This window comes from Passer montanus, unplaced genomic scaffold, assembly GCF_014805655.1.
Source record: "Passer montanus isolate IOZ18808 unplaced genomic scaffold, ASM1480565v1 scaffold22, whole genome shotgun sequence".
Classification (NCBI taxonomy): Eukaryota; Metazoa; Chordata; class Aves; order Passeriformes; family Passeridae; genus Passer; species Passer montanus.
In genome coordinates this window covers 11,741,558-11,763,809 of record NW_024366815.1, presented here as the reverse complement: position 1 = coordinate 11,763,809, position 22,252 = coordinate 11,741,558, and the positions used below count along the sequence as shown (strand labels likewise).

The following is a 22,252-nucleotide window of genomic DNA, read 5'->3' as shown; positions in this document are numbered from 1 at the left end:
GCTGAAGTGTTACTATGCTTGAGCTGCTAACTGCAAACCACCTTCTCTTTTCCTGCCCAACCAGTCTTGGTGGTCTCTTTCTGAAGAGCAGAAAAAGTAGCCTCCATCACTCATGACATGAACAGAGGGTGTGCCGTGATTCTGCTCTATGACAGCAGGTTTCTTATTGCTATAAAAAAATTTAACAGGTCTAGGTCATTCCCTCTCAGTCTGTAATATTAAGAAGCAGTTTGCCACAGTGTCCTGCAGATCTGAGCATCAGACTGCTCGGTTTCTTATTGCTATAAAAAAATTTAACAGGTCTGGGTCATTCCCTCACAGTCTGTAATATTAAGAATCAGTTTGCCACAGAGTGTTCTGCAGATTTGAGCATCAGACTGCTCTAGGACAAGCTTAGCGCATCACTGTGCTTATCAAAACCAGATGTGACAACATACACCCAAGATATACAGAATCACATGAAACTGACATTATTGTCACACCACAGTGGGAATGGTTACCACAAACTGACAAACACACTAGTGTGTGAAAGCTGGGTTACCAGGAGATGTTCAAGGCGGGATCATTCCAGCATCAGGTTCCTCAATGCTTTCTGCTTCCCATCACTATGTTCTAGCCCAGGAGGAGCTTCCAATACTTTCTAAGAAAAGTGGTGTCCTAGTTGTAGGTGGAAACGCTTCCTCAGAGATGCTCAGTTCACTACATTCACTTACAAGAGCCCAGCTGTATCTCATCTCATACCAGGGGATGGAGACTCTGGGACAGCTGATCAGTCTGTGCCCCCAAACCATGCCATGAGGTATCCCTCTTCCACAATACCCAGGAAACTGCTCTGCTGTTACTTGCTATGAGACTCTTTGGTGAACAGCTCTTCCGGTAGGGAGCACTGGCCTTCCCTATGCTAACCACTGACAGATCTCATGGATCAAGAGCAAACTAGCCACAACTGGCATCAGGGAAAGAACTGTAAAGTCTCAAATACAGCAGTTTAGTGACGTTCTCCAGTTTTTTGCAGCTACGAGGCTTTGCCTCTAGAAACCTACACATGTACTTTCTGAAATGGTTAGTTGCAAGCAAGAATAGAAACAAGATCTCTGAAAAACAAAAGGACTGAGAAGATTTCTACTTCTGGGGGGCTCAGTCTCATGCTTTTTCATTCCTATTTACTACTTTGTCTCTACAACATTAATTTTCAAAAGGTTTTCATAACTCTGCAGCTGTGAAGCCATCACTTCTATGAGACTCAAGAATGAGCAATTACCAAAGCAAGACACACTAAGGGATCACCAACTTTCAGTGCAAAGCAATTCAGCCAGCACAGCAGTGGAAACAAGTTGTGTCATGTACAACAGAAACAGAAGGCCACTGCAGGGACAGCAGTGTGTTTCCAATACACACCTCCTTCTTCTGCATTCCTCACTTAAAATCTTTGAGAGTCTCAAAGCATTTCCTCTGTTGGAGCTGTGTGTTGTAGGGAAAGCTGATGCACAGAGCGCTGGTTTCTGTTCTGCATCTATTTTTATCAAGGTGCAATAAAATGATGCAGATGCAACATAATGCTGCAGCATTGGCACTGAGCAAGGTTGAGAATTTCCATCTCAAGAATATAGCTGCAGGATTTTTTTCTCTGGCATCTCACACAAGGACCAGGTGAAATTTGTCACTGTACTGTAAAAAGACTGCAGGATTTGTGATTTTGGGTGGAATTACCTCAGGAAATATTTCTGCTGAAAGTGAACCACTGACATCCCTACCACAAAATTTTCAAAAAAAATACAGGACAGTTGACAGGTTAACCTAGCAATTTCTCCATATCTGCAAGAACTGACTGGCAACAGATTACAGACAGTCACATTTTGGACAGTAAGTGGACCTTGAATTAAAGATGTATTAAATGCATTCTTATCAAATCAGATTAAGTTAATTTTGAAGCCATACTATGAGAGTTTGAATTGTACCTGCAGGCTGAGAGCAGCTGAGGCTGAGAGCAGCACATTTCAGTCATTACTAACAAATACGTCACCTGACAGGCAAAGCGAAGACGTCAACAGGAACAGCCACACAGCGACTTGTGATGGCTGCTAGCAGGTAACTTGCCTGTACATTAAACTCTCTAGTATGACAGCATAAGAAGAGAGCAGACTGTCTGTCTTCCAGTACATTTCAATATGCACCTTAAGAATTATTTTCATATGCGGAATGCAGATCAATTGTTCAAACTGTAACCACTTCCTTGAACTGCTGTGATTTCCTAACACCACAGCATGCAGTACTCAACTCACCCAGGCTCTGCGTGGCCCCAACAGAAATCCCTGTCATCCTCCCTCCTTTCCTACAATTTCAGATTTGGGTGTGGTCTATTTTTTGTAAGTATTAACAACTTATGCTGTGAGGCTTTTTTAATTAAAAATGTGGGGGAAAAAAATCTACAGAACAATGTCAGGTTTTGATTTCAAAACGAGGCTATACCAGGTCATTTGTGTTTAAGATCTGTATGGCAAAAACATTCATAGATTAGCCAATGAATACTTTACTAAGTAAGCCGAGCAGCATATCAAATTAAGGTAAAAGTAAACATTATTATGAGGGAATATCTCAGTGGGAAATACTTCCACAGTATTTTAATTCCTGTTTTAGGAAGTAGTAAAGCAATTTAAGAAATTTCCATTCAGGTAATTTCTATGACTGCATAGCCTTCAAACTTGTAAGACATTCTTTCAAGCAGTATTTTCAATAAAAAATACTGTCTTCAGATTCAGCATTCCCCTGTTACAGCACTCCAAAATTACTGCAATTTTCAAATTCAAATTCATGTTACCTCCTCAAAATGCTTAGAAGGCCTAGCATACTAATATCAAAATTTAACATTCAATAGTAAACATAAAATACAACCCGAAAGGCCAAAAGATTTAATAAAACCAGCACACAAGTACTTTGGGAGGATTTTTATGAGAGTTGAGGGAGAGGAGATCAACAAACTGGCATTTAAAATGATTCAGATGAGCTCCGTGTCTGTAGCTTTCAGTCTACCAGAAAAAATAACTGTCACAAAGAACTTCCTTGCTTTCTTAAATGCACCTTATATATGAACTAAAAAAACCCCAACAAAACAAAAACCAAACACACACACACCACCCCCTCCCCGCAAACAAAATTTAAAAAAACAAAACCCCCCCCCCAAAAAAAACAAACACCACAAAACCACCAAAACCCAGAAGATTAAAGCAAAGATCTCTATTTTTTGTAAGCTTTCTAGAATTCTGACATCTGTCCCTATAAGCTAGAGGGAAGCTCCTGTTCCTTGCTTTATTTGATCTAAAAATATATATACCTAAATCTTCCTGCAGAATAATACCAAGTAGTACAAGTCACAAATTAAATTGAAAAAGTTATGTGGATAATACATAGCCATATAGAACAAGGAAGTTTGTCCTTAAAGCCTAATATTTATGATATAAGAAAACCAAGTTTTATACTCCAGAAGCTTTAAAAAACATCATCATAATAATACAGCCTTACCCTCCCTGACTTTGCATCAGTGGGGGGCAAGTAAAACCTCACCTTCTTTAGCACCAGCTCAAAAAAACCCACACGGAATCAGAAATTCACATCCCTACATCCCTCCTGGATGAAAACGAATAGTGAAGAACCTCCAGGGAACCCCATCCTCACTGATGACAGCTTTGCAGCTCCTGCAGTTCTCAGCTGAACCCTCATTGACACTGGTGCAATGCCATTACATACTAATACGCTTATGCACATATAGCATACTAGCACTCAACAACAGACTGGTGACTCACAAGCAAAAATCTTCTCCACTGTGACTTCAGAGAGCCCAGAAAACAAAAAACTTTTTAAAGTATTTCAAAAGCTGAAGCTAGAATAGCACACACTTGAGCACACAAGAGATCACATCTGCTGAGTAAGGGGCTGCTTTTATTTAACCAATCCTCAAAACTCACTTCTACATCACGAAAACTTAAACATGCAATTAAATTGTTTTTTGCTTTCCATTTTCAAGTTCCAATGGAAACAGGTCTCCCTTTGACCTGTCATAAGTTTCAGTATGGGAGAATAAGGGAAACAGTAGAGGAAAGTGTTTTAGAAGGTTAAATAGGCAGTCCCAAAAAGAGTTAAGATAACAGCAAGGACATAAAAATAACTTTAGAGAAGACAGACTACTTTTGGAAGAGTAAGCGAAAGATTAATTTATTTCACCTTGAGGAACTTGTGCTTCATGGCTGATATTAATGAACACTAATCAGATTACCTTGAGGGATGAAACAGCAGGTTTTCCTCATTTTAAAGAAAAATTTAAGAAAGAAATTGAGCCAAGTGATTCTTCCACTCATCCACAACAGCCTTTCCCAAGAACTTCCCCTTTCAGGGTAACAAATCAAGATTCATCCTTCAGCATAGCCTTCAGGTTGATGTACTTTGTACTGGTATCAGCAAGCAAAGGTGGAAATAAACATTAAAGAAAAATGTCTGCTGGAGAATCTCTGGGAATGGAGGCTATGTCACTGAGGGTAAGGAGGGAAAGGAGATATCCTCTGACATGTACTCCTCACATCTTTTATAAAACCTTATGAATACATGAAGTAGCAGTTCCACAGTAAAATTACACCAAAGTTAAACTAGTCTGACACCAGAAGAGTCCAAATTTAATAGCTAACTCCTCTACGTCAATTTTGCTCTACCTTGAGAGAATCATGTCATGTCTCTGTACAAGTCCCTTCTAGTCAGGGAGTGAGGGCTAGTTCTTCTTTTCTGCAGTATTCCCTGCCTACCTAGACTGTATGCTTACACCAGATTTAATCATTAACCAGCATGTGTAACAGCTGTCACCTTGGCTGTTGCTCAGGTCTGAGTGGGCAGCTAGTGCTGCCAAAGCAGCGGAGTGCCAGTCCAAATGCACACTGCCGCTGCGTCCCCCGTGCTGAAAAGCATTCCCTAATCCCTCCTCGCTCCTAAGAAAGGCCTGCTCTCACTCACGGTGGAGATTCAGCTTGGTACAGCCACACGATCACAAGCTAACGGAGAAGAGGGCAAGAACATGATCATGGCAACAGAGTCAAGGACAGAATGAGCAGGGCCTCTGGTCATCAGTCTGGCTGCGCAAGCCACAGAGGCAGTTCTGCCCCAGCAGCCCCACGGCCACCCCAAGAGACCAGCCCAGCCAGCAGAACACACCAACACTGTCCCTACCACTTTCCTCCTGAAACACGGGAATATTGCTAAGTTTAGAAACAAACTATTGCCTTCAGTAATGTAAAAACCAAACAGCAAATTAAATTCCTACTGCCCATTACATCTTTTGTACGGGTGTATATGCCCCACTTGCCCACACAGCATCACACGGAGCCAGAAAACATTTAAAAGCTCTTTAAACATGCTCACTTTCAGAATAAAGAAATCATTAGAACTAGAAACTTTATTGTTCATTTTTCAACAGAAGTCATCAATTTCACTGATGACTTCATAATACAGACCAATACAGTTGTTAGAAAGTAGCTGTTCTAAGCCTTCTGCCTGATTCTGAGATGCAGAATGTCATGGGAGGGAAAAAAGGGGATGCAGACAGAGAAACTGGAAGAATAGGAGCACATCAACCTTATTTCTGTATTCAACAATTTGGTATATGAATTTAGATAGCTTAAATAAAATTAATTATAAAATTTAATAATTGAATCATTATTTGTATGAAATTGTATTTTAAAGTCTCATACTAATTCTCCCTTTGTAATAATTACTCATTCATATTACAGATTCAGGTAACATTTAAAGAAAATGCAAGTGTCAACATTTTTTGGCCATTTCCAGATATAAAACTTAATACTAAATACCAAAAAGTGGCCAAGCTATCTGTGACACTGACATTTGTTTTTCTTTCAATTCAGTGCCACAGGATGAGGTATAATCCATGCCAGTTATACTTCTAATTGCTGCTCTTGGTAATACATACGGTAATCATTTGACAACATGACCCTGTCTAAAATGCAGTGTTTACAGTGGCATCCTCACAAGCTTCCCAAAAGAGCAGATTACATTACTGAAAGGTTTAGATAATAATCCTCATTTGCTTTCCTGCCAACTCAGCTGTAGATATAGTCAGGTGAACTGGATCTTCCTCATTAAAGAGTCTATAAAAAATTAACCATTAAAAAAAAAACCAACATATGGGCTTTTTTACTTGATGCTTTCTTTTTCAAAGCTTCAGAATGAATCCTGTCTAATTCTTCACTAGTCTTAGCCAGGTAGTGACATTTGTGTCTGTACAGTGCCTGACACTCATGCAATGCTCACGCTCCTGAGTAAAGGCTTTCTAGAAAATTCACTAAAATATTTTCTTTTTTTGTAAAAACTAAGAGCTTTCTAACAGCTGTCTTAGAGATATTTTTCCCACAGCTCAGTATCAGTGACATCAGTAAAGCAAAAGGCTAAATAAAAAGGTTTTTTTGTGGACAATCACCATTCTGTACTCTTCAAGTTCAAATGCATGCTGTTATATATATTTTTTAATTTACTATTTCCATTTTCTCTATTGCTTTTACTAGAAGCCACTACAACTTCTAGCACTTAGTGTTTCGTCCTAGTCATTTTCAAATACTTTCCTCACTCCACTCCCCATTACTGTGACAAAGGACTTCAAATTATCCACAGCAAACAAAAAACACTAAAGTTATGTTAGAAGCATGAGGATCTTAAATATCCCAGTAGCTGTACTCAGTTATTTACATCATCTTCCCTCTCTCCTTGCAAATCTGCTGCTTATAATTATTAGTACTAAAACTACACACATTTTTCTCCCAAACAGCAGTTGTAAGTTTTCAGGTGACTCACGCCAAAGATAAAAATATAATCGTAAATGTGTGTCTATCTTCCTGAGATCGGACATACCACTTCATCCCCTACCCCCTCTCAGAAGTAAAGAATGGATAGCTTCACACTATACCAGCAGACCTGTATTTCCATTCACAGGATGGTACTCTTTATTTCAAAAAGATCTTCATCAGCTAGCTGGCAAGAGGTTCCCTTTAGACTACTACTGTATGTGACAAATGCTATAAGCAGAACTTCAACAAAAACAACCGCCCAAGGAGCAGCTGTGCAAGTCAAAGGCCATGAGGGAGATGAGCCAGCATTTAAGAGAGAGAGAGAGAGAGAGAAATACCACAGGAAAACCCTATCCATTCATTCTGGTAAGGCCTGCATGTTAACATTTCTGAATATAAGCAGAAGTAGTGTCACTGAAGTAATTCCTCCCCTCCCACATATGGGAGTACTCTGAGCTAATGGAAATGCTAATTATTTATATACCCTAAAAACCAACACATTTCACATCTTTCCAGTATGCTAGGTCAAGCTTAAGAGTAACTAACAACTGAAACATCTGATGTTCTATATACCAGCAGCTCTCCAGCTAGAGATAAATACAGCACTCTGTTTCAGATTTAATCAGACTTTAAACATTTCCACTCCAGGGAAAAAGCAACCATTCTGGCAGCCTTACACAAATTTCAGGACAAAAGAACCAAAGAAAAATCCCTATGAACTTAGACATTTTCCAGCCATATCAGGGGATGAGGCTTCACATTAAGCACTATCAATAATTTCCACTCTATTTCTTCAAAAAGTATCTGAAAAGTCTGCTCCCAACATCCTGCAGTCATAGTATGAAAAGCTCCAACTTGGCACTGTTGGGAGTCTCTGCCATCTAGAAGAGTAAACAAGGTCTGAGCTCTAAAAACACTGAGGGCTTTGTCTATCGCACAGTTTGCACAGCAGCACATCCACACATCTGCAGAGGCCATCCAGCAAGTCATCCAGGTCATACAAAATATAAAATTCATATACAGCTTTTTGATTCCACAAAACTAAAATTCTGAAAAAGAGCACATCCTTCACTACAAAGGGAAGCGATTTTTCTGGCTGTATAAAATAAAGACCCAATTAGAAAATGCTACTTTCACCAAGCATTCTATACCAGCTGATGATTTTGCTGATAATTTATCAAACGTTATGAAAGTGTTTTCACTGAGGGAACAAAAAGCATATTTATTTAAATCATACTGCAAATTGCACTAATAAGGGATTCTCATACCATGTCTTCCCTAACAAAACAGAATACATAAAAAACAATATTTCTTCAGAAACATGTATCAAGTCTTTAGGTTATTGCTCCATTTTTCATTGTCACATGAACCCTTGATAGAAGAGCTCTCACCTATTAATTTGGTTTTAACTTTAAAATATACTGAAGCAGGTTAACACATCCAAGCAACCCTCACCCTGCCACACTATGCTCGAGGTTGTACCAAAAAAGCACAAATATACTTTAGTATGTCATTTAAGAAGGTGGTAGTTTTATTCTCACAGTAACAAGTGAGATCACCGACCAAAGTTAGAAGTGGTTTGGTTTTGTTTTGTTTTTTTTAATCCATGAGGCATTGATGACTTATTAGTAACCCATTTTAAAAACTACCTTCCCTATGGAGCAGAATCTCAATGACTGACACTGATGAGATCTCTGATTAGCAACTTCCTGCTCTAAAAAGAAAAGAAGGAAGGAAAAAAGTCTTCTATATCAGAAACATCCATCAATTATTATTTATTATAATCTTACATAACAGGAAGAATTACAAAGTATTTTTTATCACTTAATGATTTTCTGATCTCATGCAGATAACTACCTTTCTGACAAATGCCAAAAGACATTATTCTTGGGAGTTTAAAAAGAAGAGGGTGAAAAGGATGTTGTAGGGTTAGGGTTAGGGTTTATCTAGAACATTATATCTGTTAGGGTTTATCTAGAACATTACTGAAATAGAAGTGAAGCTTAAAATCCTCCTAGACCTGAGGACAAAACAGTCCTACCAATTACTGAATACAACTTTGTGTTCTCAACTCACTAAGCACACTACTGTTTTTTTGGACATCTAACTAGCTCTCACTTAAGCAAAAAAATACCTGTGTTTCATAAATCAACCTCATTTCTGAATGCACCTTAAGCTTCCCACACAACAGAATACAATCTGAGGTATGATCAGAGGAAGCAAACTATAAAATTTCAGATACATTCCTAAGCAGTTAAAGCAACACAGAATCATACATCATTATATTGAGTCTGTGTACTAGGTCTCAAAATACAGATTACCCTGGGTTTTTTTTCCATAAAATACTTACCTTCAGAACAGCAGCTGGTCAAGTAAAACGGATTTTGGCAAAGACATACTTTTTTTTTTCCAATTTTCCTTTTGCAACATGTTTTGATCATTAGGTTTTGGATGCAGAAGAAAACATCAACAATGGAAGTTTACTTGCTTACCTCCAAAAATGAAAAGCGAACAGAGGACTGCATGGACTGCAGGGGCTTGTTGGGGTTGGGCTCAGGCTCCTTGGGGTGAGACTGCAAGTTAAAATAATGTCATCTCTAGTGAACAGAAGGTTTAGCAAGAGTTGCATGTTTTAGTGTAGGAGTTATGAAAGGAGTTTCGGTTAGAACCAAAACATGACCATCCTCCTGAATGACAGCAGCCACACAAGTTTTGACTTAAGATGAAATTGATTTAAATAAAAATAAATATGAGAACTGGTGTTGATGCATATGCTTGACCACCTTAGACTTCTTCCAGGAACAATACCTGTGTACAAAGTCTCATGAGGGGTGAAACACAATAACTTTTTTTAGACATCTAACCAAACAGAATATGAAAATTGGGTGTTTTTCTCCTCTTAAAGAATCTTAGGGGGCAGGGGTTTAAGTTTTTTATATGCAAATCAGATTTATCAAAACAAAATGAAAACTGGAATGGATAATAAACTTCCACCAGCAGTATGAAAATTATAATAAATTTTTCCAGTTTGCAAGCCTAAAATTTCCACACTTACTGAAAATTAGAAGTGCTCCAGTTAGCCTCAATTTCATTATGAAATATTTCCTCACAAATGCCAAGTTCTTCTTCTAGGTAATCAAACATGGATATAAACAATTTATCCATAAAATCCTTACTTGAGCATTTGACTTCAAAGGTGTCTTCTAAGTACACCTCTATTCAAAAGGTTTCTCAAAAATCAGCCAGCCACTGCCAGATTTCAGAGATGCTCTTTTAAAATATACTCATCCTGTGTTATGCACATTTTCCCATAAAACTCACTAGAAAGCTTCTTTTAAAAAACATGCTTATAGCATGCCTCTCACTGCAGTTTGCTTTAGCTATTTGTCAAAAAAAAAAAACCAAAAACACTCTGTGAAAACTGAGCAAAAGCAGAAGCTTATGGGGAACTTTTTCAGCTCATCTTCATAAAGATTTGTTCTGCTTTGTACCAGACTTTTGCAGCCAGCCAATGCTAGCACTCCTGTCCTGTCCCCAGTGGAGATACAAAAGGCCAATATGCTAAGCACAGCTAAGGTCCATTTTTTCAATTGTGTAACCCTTTGACAAATATTAATATACTGCCTTCAAAATCTTTCAAGGTGGGCATCTGATCCAGTTTTTTTCTGAACATTTCAGTTGGAAGAGTACTACTGCTTCTAGAACAGAATTAGGAAGGCAATTTCAACATTGTAGATTTTTGCAACTTTTTCCTTTTTGAGATGTCTTGGAGAAAGCACAAAGTTTGGCAGGCACATGGCCACTGAGACAAGCATAGGCCCACAAGTAATTTCTGACAAGGCTACTTTGTATGAGTATATTCCTCTGGCTGCTGTCTGTGCTTTCACAATCTCTGAAGGAGGTGCATGTAAGAGCACCAGCAGCTGAATTCATGCTAGTTTGGTTTTAACTGCAGACCACCTGTGCTAGCACAACAGTACCTTTGAGCTGGCAAGATCCATTAAGAGCCAATGGCTCAAGATATCATTCTGAAAATGGCTGAAGTGTACCCAGGTTCATACCAGCCAGCCCATGCAGGCCTGCAGAACAAGGTGTGGATCAACATGCAGATTGCAGCTGTTCCACTGGGGCAGAGTCTCTGTTGCACTGCAATGCACTGACCTGCACCAACATGCACTGGAAGGATCATTGTTTCTTTAATGATCAGTACAGTACAGACTTGTAAAAACTGCTTTTGTACCTCTACACTTCATCTGCTTCATCTCTTCATCTCCGCTGCAGCAGAGTTTGTCTCCAGTTGTCCCCCTTTTGTCCACCCATCAGTTTGGGCCCTGACTGACTGCAGGCTGGGAAACAACTCTGTGCTGCACAGTCAGGACTTGCGCTGCGATTCCTGGGGGCACACCCATCAGTTTGGGCCCTGACTGACTGCAGGCTGGGAAACAACTGTGCTGCACAGTCAGGACTTGCACTGCGATTCCTGGGGGTGCTGCAAGGTTGAGATGTGGAGGCAAGCCATGCAGACCACCATCAGACTCCATCAGGACCAGAAGCAGTGAGGAGAAGTTAGAACTGATCCAAAGATAGTCCAGGTGGAGGGAGAAGAGAACTGGCACCAACTGGCCAAAAGCAGAGGGCTGCAGCAAAGGGAGAGCAAGGGGACTGCTATGGAGTAACAACTGGGGACAAGGAATCTACTAAAGCCAGATGGTTAAAAGGAGAGGAAAAAACCAGCTCTGGCATTGAATCAGAAGAATATATTAACTTCAAAGCCCAGACTGAGAACTCTAATTTACCTTGCTGTGAACAAATCCTAGAACTACTCTATGGCAAAGGGCATTGCCCTTCCTCTAGTGGATGGATCACACAGAGCAAGTGGAAGTCCTACACTGGCTAGTAGCTAGCTACTCATACTCTTCCTCATTTTCACTACTGTAACACATCAGAGTCTCAGTAATGGCACAGACTCTGAGGGCATCCAGTATCAGATGTGCTAGTACTATGGATCTAAAAATTCCCACTGAGCGATGATACTGGTGTGTCAATCCAGTTCTTCTATAGAACTCACTTTTCAGCTTTGCTTTTTTAAGACCTAAGAAAAGCTGTTAAAACAAATTATCACAGTGCATGACAACCCTACTTCTTACACTTACTAAATTTGGAATGCTTTATTTTGGATTTAATATTCTTTCCAGGAGCTTTTTGCAAGTAATGAATACAAAGTCGATAGACTGTACTTGTTTCTCAGGGAGACAACATAATTCTAGTCCCAACATTTAAACTTCACTGAAAGAAAATTCATGAGACTCAGGGTGAGAGGAATAAATTGGATTTTTTCCCCCTTAGACATGCTCTTCTTTAAAGATTGCAATTAGCAGTTTGGGAGACATGATTTAAGTCTGCATTGACTCAACTCTGGCAAATCATGAGAGAATGACTCTATGGAAATCATAATGTGCCAGCAACCAAAATATAACATTTTCTTTTCTCTACAGGTAAATCAAGTTCAAAAAGTAGCAAGTGTGATGATAAAAGTAATTCAAATATATGGAAAAAGTAAATATATCCAGACAACATTTTAGCAAAAACAATGATCAAAACTGAATTTGAAATATAACTATTAATGTTATCAGTATTAAATATTTTGAAAATATGGCAAAGCAAGTGGAATTATGTTATGTTACTGTGAAAAAGGAGGAAGCAGTAAACAATTACTTCATATTATAAAAATACAAACATACATTGAAAAACATGAATCCTTTTCCATCCTTTGCAGCTAGTGATGTTACTCTCACATGATGATTACATAATTCTGTGAAGACTGATTTAAAAATATTTCAATTGCCACATCTCAGAAGAAGTACAATTATCAATTATTCATGGAAACCATTTTAATGAGATCTTTGATAAGACCCCTCCTCCAAAACTCATGAGAAATTAGTAATGACATTTTTTTCAGAAAAATATCTAGAGCTTAGCCTACCCACAGCTAACACATACTACTCTTACCAGAAGATGCCTGACTGAAATGCAGAATTTCTGAGACATTTCACGAATGTAGTTCTGGGGAACCAGTAGGAAATCTGCAATTGTTCTTTGGAATAAAGTGCTCTGTCACCTTCAAGAGGTTATTAGAATAAATTATTTGCTATGCTGCACACTTACCTATAGCCCTCTCTTTAACACACAGCAGATGCCAGAGATAATACCTTTCATAGCTAAATAACTTTACTGCAGGCATTGCAGCATTCAGGGTTTTGTTGGATTTTTTTATTCCAGCAAGAATGGGGTAGTCCAGGAAATCCTAAAGGATCTGATGTAGCCTATCGATTTACCTGAATAAAATTAGCAAGTTCTCATGGTGGCTGTAACATGCACACATACATGTCAGTGTAGACTACAGGTATAGATGTATAGACATATATATTTGGCTTTGATTAACATTTCTAGGGTACATATATGCTGGCATTTATGAATAAAAAGACTACACTTACTATCACTATACATTAAAATTACACGTGTTCATTTAGCTACTCTCTAAGTAGCTGAAAGCACACAAATTAGTTAATCAGTTTTAAGCAAGTATAAGTAAACACACTGCGCTAAATTAGGTAAACATACTTACTGCAGAAATTATCACGATTCCTCCAGAATGTCAATACAGGTCATTAGTGCAGTTACGTATGTAAAATATGTCTTGTTCCCGATGAATTTTCACAAACAGTATTTTTATAATGGTTTAATCTCTTGCAGTGCTCTCTATTATTCAGCACAGAAAAAGGCCTTTCTAAAAGGCAGCACTGGGATAAACAAACAGCAATGGAGAGCTGAAGAGAAAGACAGACACCATGGCCTACTGACAGATTCTTCTCCTACAAGCTGACAGGATGCTTCATGCACTGAGATTCAGTAACTTTAAATATGCAGAAACGCGTTCTTTCCAAGCACACTGCAACATCCTGGCTCCAGGCTCACACATTTGCTGAAACCAACTGCAATGCATTGAAAACGTGCTCCTTCAACCTGGAGCTGCAGTGCTCCCAGGCTGTCAGCACAAACCTATGTTAAAAGCTCCTGACTGCACAAAAGCCGTCATCATGCAGAAACCATTAAAATATTAAAGACAGACAATACTTACTCCAAGGTCAGCCCTGGAATTTGTAGCCTTTCCCGCTGGGCTTTCATTGCTGTTATGTGTTACCACACTCTATTGTAATCATGACACACATTCACGGGCAGCATTCTGGCGATGACAGAGAGCCAAATGAACCACTATAAAGGAATGGACTAAGGATCTCTTGGGGGCGGGGGGAGGACCGCAGGTTGGGGTCCTTCCACCTCTAGCTGTCACGAAGAGCCGCAGGCTGCCTCTCTCGGGTTAGTGGCAGCGCACGCCGCGCCGCTTTAGTGGAGCGAACGGCACCTCCAGTTGTGCACGCCAAGTAATTCATCCCCGGAATTCTGCAGCAGCAGCCACTGCGCCGACACACACACACACACACACACACACACACACACACACACACACACGCGTTACACCTCGGAGTACGCAGTGGTCCCGACACACACGCACACACAGACACAGACACACACACACACACGTTACACCTCGGAGTACGCAGTGGTCCCCCTCGCTACGCCAGCCCACCGCACAAAACAGATGCTATGCCTAACACAGTTTCTCTCGGCAAATGTCCAGCCTTCACCACCCCCTCCGATTCTGCCAAATAGGATTGAGCCATCTTCTTTAAGTCACGTTATCCCCTTCCGTGGTAAACAGACAGTTTCTGCAGTAACAGAACAGCAAACTGCTGAATGAAAAGCAGGCTCTTCTTTAATGGAGAAAAGTAATTGCCAAGGCTTTTCAGAACAAATATATTCTTGTAACACAAAGGTTAATACAAAAGGAGAAGTCATCGTTTGGTTCTGTCACATCTGCACCTGAATTTTAAAGGGATATCATCTATAGTTTATATTCAAGGTGAAAGCCAAACCTAGGAATTGTAGAAAAGCCTATTAATTTTAGTATTAAAAGTAGCATCACTTAAACCACTACACAACACTTTATATAGACAGCTTAAGATCAGTGCTGCTATGTGGGATTTTGGTTATAATTTAATTATATTCCTTTTTTAGGTACTCTCTCTTATTCTGAGATTACAATTTTAATAAATATATACTGTGAATTTTTCCATGAGGAGGACCGTTTTTTTTAATGCTCTACAAAAGAGAAGAAAAGCAAAGTGCAAGTACTTATTTTTAGTCATTTTAGAGCTAGAATATTTTATCTCACCCACCAACTTCTCCTGTACACAATATAATAAAGCAAATCACATGATTTATTTTTTGATGGAGCTCTGGACCTGCTCTGTGGATGGACAACTTCTACAGACCAGTCAAAAGACAGGACCAGATGAAGCTGCTGCTTTTTGTGTCCTTGGCTTAATTTTGGGAGACATTAGCAAGTTCACAGGTTTTAGAGATAGAGAGAAATCTTCTAGTTATGGAAACTGCTGATTTGGTGAACTGATTATTTTTTCAACCACACAGTAAAAAAGAACAATTAAATTCTCAGTTACATTTCTTATATCTCCTACATATTTCTACTGAAAAGTATTTTATATTTATGTTACATATTATCTGGAGCCTTCATTTAAAGACACTGAAAACAAACCTAAAGGATATACAGAGCTATATATTTGAATTTTTAAAACATAACAGACACCTGGATTGTGAAGGTTAACTTGAGGTCCCAGAAAGCATTCTGTAAGCAATTTTTAAAAGGAATTTGTAAATTCTCCTACCTCCCAAAAGAAAGAGAAATAATTAAATTGAAGGAGTTAAATTCCATCTCACTAACCACAATAGGTGAGTGCACAGATTTGCAAAGGCACAAAGATCAGCTAGGCACCCAACTCTGAACAGCACATTCAGACAGGTTTTTCAAATTTTACTCAGAACACAAGCAAAATATCAATTTTTGAAGGTATTCTAAAACTTGAAAAATAAAGTACAAGAATCAACTGTCTAAGAGTCAAACAACTCTGACACTGAAATTATCTGGTGAAGCTGCCATGCTTTTTCATTACTGAGTTTGGAGACAATCACTTAAGATCAGAACTTCAACAAGAGAGCAGCAGAGTAGGGGGTACTACAGCCACAGGTTCCTGACTTTCTCCTAGCTGCCAGGAACAGGCAGGTCCCTATTCCCATTGCTCAGCACCTCTCAAAACAAGATCTGTTCCCTTAAAAATCCGTTGATAAAAATATCTTTTGTACATAATACTTCTTCAGTTGCTGGAAAGTTCTGTTTCTGATGGAGAAAGAAAATTTTGACAGGTAAACTGTGACTGTGTACAGACATGTTACAGTTTTAGTTAAGCCTTAAAGGATGCTCAAAGGGCTTAACTTTGTGGATACCCCTCTCTAGTTTGGTGCTTCATTCTGTTAGCTGTGTAACCACATGCACACATAGCTTGCACCAAAATACTATTTGTTGTTCTGTAAAACTGTTAACTTTTTGTTGAAGGCACAAAGAGTAGGAGACAGCATGAACACCTCGGGAACAGCCAACTCCAGTGAATCAGGATGGCACTAGAACTATTTCTGTAAACAAACTAGCAAAAGGCCTAGCTCTGGAGGTGAATGTATGCTTCCATCAAGACTGAAATACACATTGTACAAACTACTTCCATAAGGCAAATTTTACTGCTGAAGTGAACACAAGCCCACAACAAAGGCATTTGTTTTGTTTGTTTTTTCCTCCACATGCAAAGAAATAGTCTGCCACTACTAAACACTGCTTCGTGAAACACAACAGTTGAGCATTTATAGTGCATTTTACCTGCAGGAAGACAATACCAGCAGCTTGTCTTGTCTAAAACGAAACTGAGTGGGACTGGCAGTCGGGTACAGGCACTTAAATATAAACAATTGCATCCAAGGGCTATTTCGTGGCCATAATAAATCCTTCCTGAGCTGACTCATGCAAGCACCTCACATTACATCAATGGTTAATTATTCTAAACTGAGATTGAGCTGTAGCTTAACTTCGAAAATTCTTTTTCAATACATTTTCCTGATCCAGATAGAAGTCTAGAAAATTGTGATTTACTGAAAAAAAGATTAATCCAGAGTCCAAGATCAATTTTTTCTCACTGTTGAAGTCTTACAGTTTTTGCAGGAATAAACAGAAGCTGCTTCATGCACCTGGGGGCAAAAAACTGCAGCAATTAAATTAGATGAAGCTTGCAAGTGAAAGCTGACTTCAAGCTTGATCAAAACATCTGTTTGCTCTTAATTTTGCAATGCTTAGATTTCATCTCACCAACACAGTTGAGGAAGGAAGCAAAAGTTAGCAAGAAATCTTGTTGCTACTACAAAAGCTAAATGTAGATTAACCTGAAAATACTGGCAGATATTGCCTATACTGACACAACTTCTGTAAAGAAAATGTCTCATCTGGAAAGAATTCCAAACAAAAAATCACTCAGAGCACTGAAGGGCTGTAAGCATTATACTCCTTTGCAAATGCAAACCCTGGTCTTCTCTTTCTAATTCAAGAGTGAATTCAGAAAATAAGATGTAGGAAACCAGGGCTCAAATTATTCATTTATGTCTTTACTGAGGTGTCTCTGGTTTAGTCATCTCACTCACCTGGTTAAAACCAAGCAAAAGCAGAAAAGCACAGAGAAATGTTGATTTCCTTGAAACACAAACCAGTAAAACATTACTTCCATGGCACAGTTATTAATGTTGTATGCTTTCAAAGCCCCTCTCTTCTGCAGATGTTGACTGTTCTTGCTTTTTCCCCTTAAATAATGCTAACACACTAACACCATTAACAATGCAGGTGCCACTGGCTTCCATTATTCTGTAACATTTAACAATAATTACACTAATACAATTAACAAGTCAATGCATCCTTTGGTTTTGCAGGCCTCTTGGCCAATGGTTTCCAAAGGTATCCTGGGGTTAGTAATCAACTGTCAAAGAATAATGACCTTTCTGTCATAGACCTTAAACAACAGATTATTTCATCTGAAGTTCTGTCATCTAATCTGTTTACCACACTAATTCACACATTTGTCCATTTTCAACAAGTACAATTGCTTCACTGCTAGCACCAGAGTTTATCAAGAAGTTCTAGCAGGAATGATGTCTGCATCCTGTGTTGAGTGCAACACAGCAGTTAAGTGCAACACTGCTTCTTGGCATCAGTGAGATGCAAAACACAGCACAGGAGGAATGGGGTTTTACAGACTTTTACAGACAGGTTTTACAGACATCTCCTTTTACAGACTTCCAACACAGCATGCCTGGGCATGTTACAACTTCAGACAAAAAAAGTATGAAATATGAATATTGCTATTTGTTACCTCTGCCTGAAGTCAACAGACCGACCAACACAATATTTATAAAGCAAACCTCATGCTTTAGCTATCTGCCAGAAAGCACCAGAAAGTATTCTTCATTATTGATCTAACTATGAACTCCCAGGGTACGGGCATGACTGTTTGGTATGCCATGATAGAAAGACATACTAGACAACTCCTTCCAGCCCAAAGTCCTGTTAACATCATAGATCTATTAACATTTAAAGGCATATCCATAAATCTGATACCAGTAAGCAATTTACAATAACACATTTTATTAATGTGTCACTGGACTATACAGTGAAAGACTAGGTGGTCTTGCAAAACATCACAGAGTCTGTTTAGAGCTCTAACTCATACGATTCTGCAAGGGACTTGTTTTAAAATTATAGTTCTAAAAAGCACTCTATTAAACTCAAATATATTTTAATAACTTAAAATATAAATTAGTATAAATTAGTTGCGTATTCTGCTCATAGCTTTATGGTATTGTTTGTACTGCTAAAAACAGAATGGATCAAAAGAATGTGTTTACTAGCAATGTTAATTAAACATTAGAAATAATTGAACTGATGTAAGTTAACCCAGCAACTGGTTGTCACATTGAACATTCTTAACTAAAACCACTGATCCTAAAACATTGCAGACAAAAGGAATCATTTAAAAGCCATCAACAGGCAAAATCTCTCTGCAAAGTCACCCACTTCCATTCCTCCACAGTAAGTTTCAACAGGTACTTTCCCTACAGCCAGGACAGCCTCCTTGTGTGTAGAACAGATGCATTTTAGATAAAGCAGGAGTTATACTGACTGATCCTGCAACTTTGGGAGCTCAGAAGACATATAAAAATAATGAAGGTGTGTGGCCAAAGAATGAGAGAAAAAGCTCCCTATTCTTTATCTGAACTGTTACTAAAAATGACACGAGCAAGAGGTGTTAGAGGTGTTAGCAATCTGTTAAGGCAGCCTTCCTCATATTCCACCAACCCATGCCCCATCTCCCTTGACTAGGCAGCGTCATTTTCACACCTGCACGCTTAAAACTAATACCCCATACAAAATCAATACAATGCCACAACGTGCCCTTTGCCATTTTTTTTTAAGGAAAACTCCCACAGCAGCTACTTCAGATTTGGACAATCTCCCGCCATGTTTCACTCTTATACTGGAAAAATAAAAAAAAATAAAAATTTAAAAAGAGAACAATAAAAATAGCTCGACCAATAAAGTCTCTTGTCAACAGACATTAAATTAATATTAAAACAGCAAAAAGCTAGAGAAATTACACCATACAATGCAGAATGAGATAATAATAATAATTACGATCTCAGTCTGCATTGCCTTTCATGACAAAAAGCATTAAAATTAGTGGCAACAACAGATCTACTTTTTGAGGAGTTCTACATTACACAAGGTTTAAACAGTTGCTCTTCTAAAAGACAATACCCCTGTTACACAGGGAGAACCGAAACTCAGGCTCTTAATGAGCATTTATTCATCTGGTCTTCATTTAAGCTATATTTCAGTGCTAACTGATGCCGTTTAACTTTCCTGCATGTATTTTTTCGTCAGGAGAATGAAAATGTAAAAAACCTTGAACACATAAAAAATATCTATTGAATTGTTTTTTAAGATCATGATGATACCTGAATCTCCTTCAAAAAGTTAAAGCACAAATTCATGATTTCACAGTCCAGCCTGCAGCTGGATTCTCCCAAAACCTTACACCCATCTATCAACAACTATTACATACCTGCAGAGTTACCAAGCTCTGTTTTGGCTGGTTGATAACTGATTCCTTGCTAAGACTTTATAATGCACATGAATACATACATGCCTGCAGAAAAGGCTTCCCAACAATTCTGTGAGGCTACCCCATGTATGCTTCAATTTTTATTTTTTTTTTTAATTCACCTTCTGGTTCTCTTTGTCATCAAACAAAGGGTAGACATGTGCTCCAAATAGAGGTGAGCAGCTGAAAGAGAGCCATGAGTCTTTCATCAAAAAAAAAAAAAACCTCAAAAAAAACCCAAAACAAAACAAAAAACCCCAAAACAAACAAAAAACTCCAAAAAACAAACAAACAAAAAATACAAAAAAAATCCCAAAACAAAACAAAAAATATAAACACTCAGGAAGTTTGAATCTTGCATTAAAAACAAACAAACAAAAAAATAAAAAAAAAAACCAAAACAAAATAAAAATATAAACCCTCAGGAAGTTTGAATCTTGCATATTTTTTTTGACCTGTCTTATACTTACATAAAACCCTATACACATCTCCACAGGGAATTCTGTCATTACAGACATGTACAAATAAATAATGTTGTCCATAATGAGACAGTATTTTCTTCCATCAAAGCAGGTACTTAATATATAGAATCAAGTTTCAGCAGAAAGTTTGAGCAAATAATCCCACTGACATATTGACCATTTATAAAGAGCATCAGAAAAGTCAAGTGGTCATGTTCTTCCCCAAGAGAGGTCCATTATACCTATAATATTCCTATTGCTTCAGTCATAACTTAAAAACTGATAGCGATCTCACAAACCTCCCAGGTACACACTCCTCTGCGACATTGTTTAGACACTGCTTCAACCATGTTTGAGATGAATCCCCTTGATCCAATTTAAACACATTACATCTTACTGTACACCCCAATAACACCGAAAACACTTTTACTTCCTACTCACTGCAGATGTTCCACACACTGGAAGACTTTCATGAACATCCTTCAGCCTTCCCTTCTCTAAAATAAATAACCCAGGCACAGTAAATATTTTTCCATATACCATGTCAAATTTTCCAAGCAGCTGAGTTGTCATCTGTTTCCAGCTTATTGACTTCAATACACAGCACTCCAGTACAAGGCCTTTTAAGTTCTGTGTGGGACAGAATAATGCTGCATGCTTTGCAGCTCAAAATATCAGCTTTCCAGCACAAGATACCCACTGCCCTCTAACAGCAACTGTGGTATCTTAAACCTCACAGATCACTTCTGAAAACTAACTCCTATTCAACCATCCTGTATATCTGCAGAATTTTCTGCACGAGTAGAATTTCTATTTTACTTGGTATATTTTCTCCAGGTTGTCAGAATGATTTTGAAACTCCATACTGTTCTTCAACATACTTGCAGTCTTCCCAGCTTATTGAGTGCTGCAAACTTCATTAACATAATCTATTCTATCACCTAGGTCACTAATGGAAAATAATGACTACAACCAGTCAAACAGGGCCCAGTGCTATCTCCTGCTTAGTGTTTCTACATGATAAGAAGCAAAGCAAAAGTCTCTTGAAAGTGACACTATCCCCAGCCCGTGCCTCCACCCCACCAAGACACACTTGCTGGTATGGCTTACTGGTAAAATCTGACTTTTTAAAAAAAGCCAGCAAAGTTCTGATTTATAGATCAAGAACCTAAAATCTTTCTTGATTTAGATATATGTAGGCATATTCCTGGTACTTCCGACAGGCATGTCAACCATAAAAACAGCCATATTTTTAAATGTAAACAGAAACATCTTACATTTCTCCTAGCAAAATCTAGGAGAAAAGCATTCACAAAATATGACCATGATCTGTAAAAGCCGATTTTCAGCAGCCTTACAATGATACTAAGAAGAGCCACAGAACAGCTGAGGCTGGGTCTCAAGGCCCATGCCTACACATGAATATAAACACAGCTGATTTAACCCTGTTCCATCACATGTTGTGTTGAAGTGTGGTATGTGTCCATTACCTGACGGCAAAGTAATACCACTTAGCAGAGGAGAAAAAAGCGTTCCCAATGCCCATATTGCCTGCACAACTTTTACAAAGGCACAAGAGAGCTTTTCCATTCAGGCTAGAACAGCGGGAACTTGCTTGTTTACAGCAGCACACTCAGCCCTGTGTCAGGAGCACCTGTGATAGCATGTTTGTCTCAAATACCATGCTTGCCTTCACTGCTCAGGGGCATGACCACACTAAACATTCATGAGTGAAGCCACTGGGATTTGAGGAAATGTGATTATATGCAATTACACTGCCTTTTGCACT

General features: G+C 38.6%; 1 protein-coding gene across 9 annotated transcripts in view; it reads right to left on the bottom strand.

The window, feature by feature from the left end:
* MAST4 (microtubule associated serine/threonine kinase family member 4) overlaps positions 1–22,252 on the bottom strand; it is a 275,565-nt gene that overhangs the window by 115,191 nt on the left and 138,122 nt on the right. The window contains exons 1-2 of one of the 9 annotated variants that reach the window (XM_039709644.1): positions 13,975–14,357; positions 9,329–9,409 (exon numbers count right to left, since the gene is read on the bottom strand). The exons of 7 other annotated variants lie outside the window; for them this stretch is intronic. In XM_039709644.1, the coding sequence (XP_039565578.1) occupies positions 9,329–9,409; positions 13,975–14,021 (128 nt within the window). In that variant the 5' untranslated portion in view covers positions 14,022–14,357. Of the gene's footprint in view, positions 1–9,328; positions 9,410–13,974; positions 14,358–22,252 lie in introns of those variants that run through there. One more of the 9 variants, XM_039709649.1, reaches the window with a different exon arrangement.